Source organism: Mchenga conophoros, linkage group LG16 (assembly GCF_057382185.1).
Source record: "Mchenga conophoros isolate Kocher_MC1m ecotype Shallow Benthic linkage group LG16, M_conophoros_male_GT1.1, whole genome shotgun sequence".
Classification (NCBI taxonomy): domain Eukaryota; kingdom Metazoa; phylum Chordata; class Actinopteri; order Cichliformes; family Cichlidae; genus Mchenga; species Mchenga conophoros.
The window spans coordinates 6137742-6149046 of record NC_140541.1 but is presented as its reverse complement, the minus strand read 5'-3'; the positions used below and the strand labels follow the sequence as shown (position 1 = coordinate 6149046).

The 11305-nt window shown below is 41.5% G+C and overlaps 1 protein-coding gene across 1 annotated transcript; it reads left to right on the top strand.

Moving 5' to 3' along the window:
- Positions 1–1456: 1456 nt before the first annotated feature.
- On the top strand, positions 1457–10542 carry LOC146556156 (uncharacterized). Its single transcript, XM_085249632.1, has 2 exons — positions 1457–2148; positions 7969–10542. The coding sequence occupies exon 2, from the start codon at positions 8354–8356 to the stop codon at positions 10034–10036; it is 1683 nt and encodes a 560-aa protein (XP_085105758.1). The 5' UTR covers positions 1457–2148; positions 7969–8353; the 3' UTR covers positions 10037–10542.
- The last annotated feature ends 763 nt before the right edge of the window (positions 10543–11305 follow it).

Here is an 11305-nt window from a genome sequence, read left to right as displayed (position 1 = left end):
TAGCTGTAACTTTTGATAGAAGACTCGGATACACATGTTTATGGCTTTATCTTTTAGAACTCAAGGTTCCCGTGCTGGGAAAACAGGTTTTGCAGCTGTTTGAGCTAAGATTTCCAAGTTATTCACATAATGAAAACCTATACTTTGTTTCGGTCGAGTTCCCCATTCAAATGCATGTAACAGTGAGAAACGCACTGTCTTGGCGAAAGAAAGCGTTTTTGTACAACTTCATAGAAATAGCTGTAACTTTTGATAGAAGACTCGGATACACATGTTTATGGCTTTATCTTATAGAACTCAAGGTTCCCGTGCTGGGAAAACAGGTTTTGCAGCTGTTTGAGCTAAGATTTCCAAGTTATTCACATAATGAAAACCTATACTTTGTTTCGGTCGAGATCCCCATTCAAATGCATGTAACAGTGAGAAACGCACTGTCTTGGCGAAAGAAAGCGTTTTTGTACAACTTCATAGAAATAGCTGTAACTTTTGATAGAAGACTCGGATACACATGTTTATGGCTTTATCTTATAGAACTCAAGGTTCCCGTGCTGGGAAAACAGGTTTTGCAGCTGTTTGAGCTAAGATTTCCAAGTTATTCACATAATGAAAACCTATACTTTGTTTCGGTCGAGATCCCCATTCAAATGCATGTAACAGTGAGAAACGCACTGTCTTGGCGAAAGAAAGCGTTTTTGTACAACTTCATAGAAATAGCTGTAACTTTTGATAGAAGACTCGGATACACATGTTTATGGCTTTATCTTTTAGAACTCAAGGTTCCCGTGCTGGGAAAACAGGTTTTGCAGCTGTTTGAGCTAAGATTTCCAAGTTATTCACATAATGAAAACCTATACTTTGTTTCGGTCGAGATCCCCATTCAAATGCATGTAACAGTGAGAAACGCACTGTCTTGGCGAAAGAAAGCGTTTTTGTACAACTTCATAGAAATAGCTGTAACTTTTGATAGAAGACTCGGATACACATGTTTATGGCTTTATCTTTTAGAACTCAAGGTTCCCGTGCTGGGAAAACAGGTTTTGCAGCTGTTTGAGCTAAGATTTCCAAGTTATTCACATAATGAAAACCTATACTTTGTTTCGGTCGAGTTCCCCATTCAAATGCATGTAACAGTGAGAAACGCACTGTCTTGGCGAAAGAAAGCGTTTTTGTACAACTTCATAGAAATAGCTGTAACTTTTGATAGAAGACTCGGATACACATGTTTATGGCTTTATCTTATAGAACTCAAGGTTCCCGTGCTGGGAAAACAGGTTTTGCAGCTGTTTGAGCTAAGATTTCCAAGTTATTCACATAATGAAAACCTATACTTTGTTTCGGTCGAGATCCCCATTCAAATGCATGTAACAGTGAGAAACGCACTGTCTTGGCGAAAGAAAGCGTTTTTGTACAACTTCATAGAAATAGCTGTAACTTTTGATAGAAGACTCGGTGTTAAGAGAATTTTTATTTTAGTTAAATCATTAAAGTATAATCAAGTAGAAACAAGTATGCCTTATAATCAAGTGTTTATATATTTTCACACGGTAAAGCTTACTGTTGAAAAGAACACAATGTATTCCTTGCTTAAGTGTGTGAGATGTTTGACAAAGACAGGATATATACATGCATTCTTTACTTCAGTGTCTGCGATGTCAGATAAGCATGAATACGGCTGTGTCGTTGTTTTTCAGTTTGTGTGCAGAAGTTAGATAGCTAAGACAATGCCTGAGCTCTCCCCTCTTCAGTTGAAAGAGGAAGTATTATGTAACCCATTTTGCCTTATAAATAAAGCGAGTAAACGGTGCTCGGTGTGTTAGTCTGCTCAGAGACTCTCACCCGTGCGCACGTCTTTGAAACTCTGAGTCGGTCTGCCAGTGTCTCATTTCTCTCTTACTGTGTTTGAACAAATTGTCAACCCTTGACATTTAATTGGTCCTTCGTAGCCGGAGAACTGACTGTTATTTTAACGTCTAGTTTTCCACAGACGGTCTCCATCGGATCCTGACGTCGTGACGCCTGCGCTGGAAGAAATCTGATCAGTAAAACGAAAAACCCGGGAACGTGAATTCGATCTCCGGTCAGCGTTCGGCCTTCACGGCTCCAGGACCCGATGAGCACCGGATCTTAAAACGCAGCGCCACAGTAGAGGTGAATATGACACGCATTCCACCAAGCGCTAAAATACGTTGATATTGAGATTTTCCTTTAAGTAGTGTGTAAACCTAGGTACGCCGACAGATCTCAGTGTCCATGCGGGACTAAGAAGACGACAGGCAAGAGCGAAATTCTAGAAAAATCGCTATTAAAAGTTCCGGTCGCTCTGGGAGTGGCTGCAACGGAACAGGTTTCCGGTCACTCAAGAAGAGTGGCTGAAGGTGAAGGTGTTACACAAATAAATAGGCCTACGGAAAATCTCAATAAAAATCATAGAAACGCGCTTTGTTTGTGAGGAGTGAGTTGTTTTTACGACCCAATACGCGGTCGAACCACTTCTCAAACTGTTTTCCTGTGTACACTCACGTATTGGTAAAGGTGGAAAAAAGGGTTGTGCTTCATCACGTAAAATTGATAACCGCTCTCTCAATTAGTGGGAGAGTAGAAGGCTGTTATCGAAAACCCATTCTCACTTTTTCATGCCAAAGAAGGTGTCACAGTTCTGACGTAATTAGTTCAAAATGGGTAACTCTAAAACTAAAGTAAAATTAACAGCAGATGAAGGATGGTTGGAAAAAAACTGTCCAAATGCAGGAAGAGTCAGTGCAAATAGGTGGAGAAATCCACATAAAATTTCTTGCCCAGCCTGGCAAGGCAAATGCAATCAAGAATCAATAACTGCTTTAAAGGCTGCTTTACAAAAAGAATTATTTGAGGAAAAGAGCCAAAAGAAAAAAGCAAAACGCTTAGCAGAATGGCACCTTTTCAAGGCGTGGATGGTAGAAAACGATAAACGCATTGCTAAACGTGCCCAAAAGCAGGAAACTAAAGATAAACAGAAAACTGCAGGAGAAGAAAAACCGTACCCCCCTCCTTATGCTCTTCAGCCTGCACAGCCTGCAGCAGCTGCACCTAACCCTACGTCAGCACTTCCTGTAAGCTCTCCTCACAAACCTTTTGTTTCAAATCCCTATATGGAGGCCAGACAACAACTTGATCTTATGACTAAGCATGGTCATTCCAAACAAACAGAAATTGTAGGTCAGTTTCCAATGGTAGCCTTATCTAACCCCAGGTACGGTCAACCCACTGGTCCCCCAGACGCCCAAGGAGTCATACCAGTAGACGGTGAGCCTTTAATTTATGCATTCCGACCCTGGTCTCATAAAGACAGAGAGAATGTACTAAAAGATGTGCCACCCCTTAAAGAAGGCTTCCGGCCGTGGCGAGATGCAGTGGAATTGATCCGTCAGGGGTGGGGTTTAAATGGTCATGAGATGCATCAAGTTTTTCAAGATTTATTAGGTTTAAGTCTTCCTAGAGCTAGAGGTCAATTTACAGGAAATGATTTAAACGGTGACGTGTTGGGGCCAGACACTCCCCAATTAATACAGGAGCTTAATAACTTGTATGGCAGAATAGAAGTTATTTTAGCCCCAAGGCCAGATTATGGAAAGATAGGAGAGTGCAAACAAAAGGAAGGAGAGACAGCATCAGACTATTTGGATCGCCTACGCCCAGTTTTCAGACAAAACTCAGGGCTAAATTATGATGCCGATCCACTGTCTGCTTTTCAACAACAATTAAAAAATGCCTTCCTAAATGGTCTACTGCCTAAGATAAAAGCACATGTAGACAAACACTGGGTCACTCAAAATACAGGAACCTTGCCTGAAGCCCTACAATATGCTGAGCATGCAGTCAAAATTCAAAAACAAAAAGAAAAAACAGAAGGAGTTTTCATGATTGATCCAGAGACAGGCTTTATAGCCTTCTCAGGACAGCAACACACGGCAGGTTTTAAGCAAAGTAGGGGAAAGCAAAAAGCAGGACAAAGAAGAGATAGAAGAGATATGAGATGTTATAACTGTGGTAAAATCGGGCACTTTGCTCGAAACTGTAGAAATGTAAGCCAAGAACAGGAAGGTGGAGATGACAGGCGCAGACGCCGTGATGAATGACTAGCACAAGAAAAGGGAAGTGAAACAAGTGAAGGGGAAGTTTACAACATTGAACAACTGCTGCTAGGCTCAGAAGCAAAGCCCACCGTTATAGTGCACGTTAACGGGGTCCCAATAAAATTCCTTTGCGACACAGGTGCTTGTAAAACTGTCCTAACAGTAGAAGTCCCAAATTTAACCTCTTCAAAAGATACCTTAATCGTGAAATCAGCCTCAGGACATGTGACAAAACAGCATCTAACCGACCCCCTTTTTATGTCACATAGAGATAGTGGCCGTGCCTGCAAAAATCAGTGCATCTATGATCCATCTTGTCCACTAAATTTGTTAGGAAGAGATGCTTTAACAAAATTAAAAATAGGAGTTTTTCCTGAAGAAAGTGGCATGAAAGCCAGACTCCTACTCTCTGAAAGTCAGAGCCAAACTGAAGACATTTTTGTTTGTGAAGGTTTAGGTGAGCCAAATTATTACTGGGCCTTAGATTTACCAAAACTTGAACCATTAGAGGCCAAAGCTAATATGTACTTACCTGAGCACTCACATAGACAGGACCCAGCAAAATATCACAACACCTTGTGGTATAAATATGTCCCAGGTCCAGACAAAATTTATGATCAACAAGTGCACAGACTAGGACCGCAAAAATTAGTCCTACAACACCTGTATGTGACACAGAGTGGTAATGCAGTATGCTCAGTGTTACAGACAGATGCAGTGCAGCGCTTAAATAAGATGTGCAACCCTCATGTATCTGTTGCACGCAACGACCAAACGCCTTGGTCTGAGTTAGGCACAGTGCTGAGAAATGTAGAAATGGACAGATATGACAAAATAGAGTGTGAGGACTGGCAAAAAGGCCGTAGAACTGGGTGCATGAGGCTAACGCTGTGTTGGCCGGTGACAGCCACACCAGCCACACATTTAGCCACAACAGAGCAAGATGAATGACAAGTATTAACAATTGAAGCACATCCAGAACTAGAGAAGCTGCCACAAACATTATGGTCTCAAGGACCCACGGATGTAGGCCTAATAAAAGGAGCAGATCCAGTAGTGGTGAAAACTACAACCTCATATAGGCCTGTAAAACCACAATATCCCTTGAGTGCAGAGGCAAAAGAAGGTATCAGACCAGTCATAGCAGAGATGCAAAAAGCAGGTATTCTCGTGAAAACTAATGAAGCCACGTGTAATACACCAATTTTTCCAGTAAAAAAGGCTAATACAGGAAAATATCGCTTAGTTCATGATCTAAGAGCAATAAATGAGGTAACAGAGCAAATACCTCCAGTGGTTGCAAATCCACACACAATTCTAAATCAAGTAACACCAAAAGAACGGTGGTTCTCTGTAATAGACTTGTCCAATGCCTTCTTCTCCGTACCTCTGCACCCTGACTCACAGAAGTTATTCGGATTCACCTTTGACAATCAAAAGTATACTTATACAAGGTTGCCTCAGGGATTCCAGAATAGCCCAACTCTGTATGCAGAGGCTTTGAGAAAATCAATGTCATCTTGTACGCTCCCTGCCCCAGGGCAGTTCTTGTTGTATGTAGATGATATATTGATCACAGGCCATACAAAAGATGAGTGCAAAGAAAATACATTAACAGTTTTGCAACATCTCGCAGAGCAAGGCCATAAAGTGTCACAGCATAAACTGCAATTGTGGAGCCAGGAAGTAACATACCTTGGCCACAAATTGACAGGACAAGGCAGGCAGCTGTTAGAGAGCAGAAAGATAGCAGTCCAAAATGCCCCAAAACCAGTAACTAAACAACAAATGATGAGTTTTTTAGGACTGTGCAATTTCTGTAGATGCTGGATTCCAGAATACGCATTACTAGCTCAACCACTACAGAACCTCATTTATGGTAAAGATCTAGCATTAAAAGACAAAGTACAATGGACTCCAGAAGCAGAAAAAGCTTTCGTTGATTTGAAAATAGCACTGCAGACATGTACCGTCTTAGCATTACCAGACTATGGAAAACCTTTCGTTCTCCATGTTGATGGTGCAGGAGGGTATATGAAAGCAGTCTTAACTCAAGCTTTTGGAGAAAAACAACGTCCATTAGCTTTCTACTCATGCAAACTTGACTCTGTAGCTGCTGGATTACCTACTTGTGTTCAGGCATGCGCAGCAGCAGCAGAGGCAGTTAAAAAATGTGCAGACATTGTTCTAGGACATAAATTGATCATCAAAGTCCCACATGCAGTGACCTCTATTTTGCTCCAAGCGAACCTCTCTTTCCTCACGCATGCAAGACAACTTTCTTATGTGGGGATTCTACTTACACAATCACACATAAAAATAGAGAAGTGTGGCCAGCTAAACCCAAGTACACTTTTGCCGACTTCTCTGGACGGAGAACAACACTGTTGCATTCAAAAATTAGAGGAAGATACAAAACCTCGCACTGATATATACAGCTCCCCCCAGAGCAGTTTCAGTAATGTTTTTGTGGACGGCTCAGCGTCAAAAGACATTCACGGTAGAAATTGTGTGGGTTATGCGGTCACAACTGTTGATAAAGTAATAGAAGCAAAAGCTCTCAGCTCCTCAAACTCTGCTCAAAGCGCAGAACTAACCGCAGTCATCAGAGCATGTACTTTATATAAGGGTCAAAGTGTTAATGTTTACACAGACAGTCAATATGTCTATTCAGCAGTTCATCATTTCGCTAAAATATGGCATAACAGAGGAATGACAACTTCCTCAGGCAACACAGTTCAACATGCAAACCTTCTAAAAAAGCTATTAGAAGTAATAACGTTGCCAAAAGAATTAGCACTATGCAAATGTGCAGCTCATCAAAAGGATGACACAGAAATTACGAGAGGAAATAACTTTGCTGACAAAGCAGCAAAAGCAGCTGCAGAAAAACAAATTGATGTTTTAACAACAGAAATCATAGATCTAATACCTTTAGAAATACTAGCAGATGCACAGAAAACAGCATCGCTGAGTGAACAAAAATCTTGGGTGAAAGATGGAGCAGAATTAAAAGACAACCTCATGATGTGTAATGGCAAACCAGTGCTTCCAAAATCTTTGCATAGAACTGCTGCTTTAGTGACACATGGGAAAACTCATGTGTCATCAGGAGGGATGATTAATATTCTTAATAAACAATTCTATACAAAAAATTTTGAAAGTTCAGCACAAGAGTTTATCAGAACATGTATGATTTGCCAAAGACACAACGCACAGGGAAATCTACGTCCAAAGCGAGGGCATTTCCCTATACCACCGCATCCATTTCACACTGTCCACATGGATTTCATAGAATTAAATGAATCACAATCCTCCAAATATGCACTTGTGATAATTGATGTATTTTCCAAGTGGCCAGAAATATACCCAGTGAAAAAAGCAGATGCAATATCAGTAGCAAAATGTCTATGTAATCATTTTATTCCAACGTACGGTATTCCATCTCTGATAAGATCAGACAATGGCACACATTTTGTAAATGAAGTAATAAGTAAAGTTTCTGAAGCTTTAGGCTTCAGCATAAAACATCACTGTTCTTATCATCCACAAAGTGCAGGATTAGTCGAGAGAACTAACGGCACAATTAAACAAAGGTTGAGGAAATGTATGGAAGAGACTAAAAAACCTTGGCCTGAATGTCTAAGCTTGGTTAAATTATGGATGAGAATAACTCAAGGAACAGGTGGTCTAACGCCATTTGAAATCGTACATGGCAGACATTTTCCACTCCCCATAATGAGTGAGCCAATTAATAAATCTATTGCAGAAACAACAATGGCAGAATGGATGACAAAACTATTTGAGAATAAAGAAGTGAGATTAAGCAATCAACTGCCGAGTGACTTTTCTTCAGTTTCTTGCAGGTTGAACCCCGGTGATTGGATTCTGATTAAAGTCCTCCAGCGGAAAAACTGGAGTGCTCCAAAGTGGGAAGGTCCCTTCCAGGTGCTACTTACCACACCCACAGCGTGTAAGATAGCCGAACGAGTTTCGTGGATTCATCAATCCCACGTGAAGAAAGTGTTTGCACCACAATAAGACGCCGGTTCCCCTGACTCTTACGTGAACCCCTGCTGGAGGACAGGGCTGAACGGGTTTCCCGCCCTGTGCTTCCTCGGCAGTGCTACTCACGTGGGAGCTCGGGTGTGCCTGGTCGCCCTGAAGATCAGACTGACCTATCCCACCGAAGAGCAGAACCAATAATAACACCAGGGACGCCTGAATAAAATCTCAACAAGATGACTGAGGAAAACAACCTGATAAATCCAGAAGAAGAACCAGCTTCAGAATCAATGCTAGCACCAGTTCCAGCCCCAAAGCTGTTGTGCTTGGGCGCTTGTGACATCAAACGAAAACTACTCATGTGCTACATATTCTGTCTAATGGCTATCCTCCTGATGACGACACTCTTTTGGTTGATGCCCAGTGGAACCCACAAGACAGTACCAATTATTCTCCGACCTAAGAGGTGGACCCACGACAACTCGCACCTGAAGGAGATAGACAAAGAACACAACCACCCGTGGCTGAACAATGCATGGTACCGGTATGTCCATGACAGAGTGCACAGAGAAGACAATGCCGCAAACTGCTATGTCTGCTCACATATGCCCACGACAGCACTCCATGCCACAGTGTATGGAAAACCCCCAACCAAGGCTGAAGCACTCTGCATATATGACAAAGCCATTACCGGGACCTGCTCAACACCAGGAAAACCTGTGATGGTGATAGGTGGATCCATAAAGGACCAAAACAGCAACACATGCCACAACACTACACAATATATAGTCCCACAGAGTGTAAAGTCTTTAATCTACAACATAACAAACTGCACCCACCAGTACCCAAATATAAACTACACCTGCAATGAAGCCTACTGGGTGCATATAAACGTCAGCCATAGAAAACTGAAATCATTCTCAGTTGTTTTGCCACCTGACATACAACACCCAGTGTGCTTTAACTTCACAGGAGCAACCGGACAAACAGGTACGCCCCAGGGTCTGAAGAAATTAGGACAAAACCGAAACTGCTCCATGATCCTGGCGGCACCAGATTGGGATGGCATCGGCTCATCGACAGGTACATACTGGGTACAGGGCGCAGCTTGGGCGTGTGGCCTGAAAGTCTATTTCATGCTGCCACCAAACAGCACCGGACTCTGTGCCCCTGTTCTGGTATCTGACCACACCTTTAAGATGTCAGTGAACAGCAACACCAGAGCTAAACGTAACACAGGCCTCAAGCCCCATGATCCATATCTTGGTTCTGATGTACCAGATGACTTCAAACTCTGGACCAAGAGCCAGAAGGTAATACACGCTTTGTTTCCATGGATAGGAGTAGGGAAACACGCACTACGGATAGAAACCCTGGACTATCGTTTTGGATTATTTTTAAATGCTTCAACCCGCATTAATCAAGGACAGAATGAAGAAATTGATGCAATTCGCATCACTGTCATGCAGCACCGAGTGGCTTTAGACATCATTCTCGCAGAGAAAGGTGGTCTCTGCGTATTGTTTAACACTACATGTTGTACCTACATACCTGATAACATCCATTCATTAAACATGACAAATGCTTTGAATGTTTTGAAACAACTGAGAGACGCTCAGCAGCAGGACTACGTTACCGATACTCAAGGTTGGTGGGACTGGCTGCTGAGCGGCTCTTGGAAATCTCTACTGATTAAAGGCCTGTTGGCCCTTTTCAGTGTGATGTTACTATTTTGCCTTTTCATTGCTTGTATTATCCCATGTCTGAGAAGCATAATGACAAACATGTTCAAGCGTATGTTAGGAAACCATGTCTTGGCTCAGTCAGTTATGGAGGATCCCTATCGTCAGTATGATATGCTGAGTGTGGGAGAGAGAGAAGAAAATCTCTATGACAATCTTGACAAGCTTGTTGTTTAATTATTTCACTGAATGACGTGCAAGTTGAAAATGTGACTAACAAGTGACTATGCATTGAGTAAAACATGTGAAATATATTAACATCAGGAGGGAATGTTAAGAGAATTTTTATTTTAGTTAAATCATTAAAGTATAATCAAGTAGAAACAAGTATGCCTTATAATCAAGTGTTTATATATTTTCACACGGTAAAGCTTACTGTTGAAAAGAACACAATGTATTCCTTGCTTAAGTGTGTGAGATGTTTGACAAAGACAGGATATATACATGCATTCTTTACTTCAGTGTCTGCGATGTCAGATAAGCATGAATACGGCTGTGTCGTTGTTTTTCAGTTTGTGTGCAGAAGTTAGATAGCTAAGACAATGCCTGAGCTCTCCCCTCTTCAGTTGAAAGAGGAAGTATTATGTAACCCATTTTGCCTTATAAATAAAGCGAGTAAACGGTGCTCGGTGTGTTAGTCTGCTCAGAGACTCTCACCCGTGCGCACGTCTTTGAAACTCTGAGTCGGTCTGCCAGTGTCTCATTTCTCTCTTACTGTGTTTGAACAAATTGTCAACCCTTGACACTCGGATACACATGTTTATGGCTTTATCTTTTAGAACTCAAGGTTCCCGTGCTGGGAAAACAGGTTTTGCAGCTGTTTGAGCTAAGATTTCCAAGTTATTCACATAATGAAAACCTATACTTTGTTTCGGTCGAGTTCCCCATTCAAATGCATGTAACAGTGAGAAACGCACTGTCTTGGCGAAAGAAAGCCTTTTTGTACAACTTCATAGAAATAGCTGTAACTTTTGATAGAAGACTCGGATACACATGTTTATGGCTTTATCTTTTAGAACTCAAGGTTCCCGTGCTGGGAAAACAGGTTTTGCAGCTGTTTGAGCTAAGATTTCCAAGTTATTCACATAATGAAAACCTATACTTTGTTTCGGTCGAGATCCCCATTCAAATGCATGTAACAGTGAGAAACGCACTGTCTTTGCGAAAGAAAGCGTTTTTGTACAACTTCATAGAAATAGCTGTAACTTTTGATAGAAGACTCGGATACACATGTTTATGGCTTTATCTTTTAGAACTCAAGGTTCCCGTGCTGGGAAAACAGGTTTTGCAGCTGTTTGAGCTAAGATTTCCAAGTTATTCACATAATGAAAACCTATACTTTGTTTCGGTCGAGTTCCCCATTCAAATGCATGTAACAGTGAGAAACGCACTGTCTTGGCGAAAGAAAGCGTTTTTGTACAACTTCATAGAAATAGCTGTAACTTT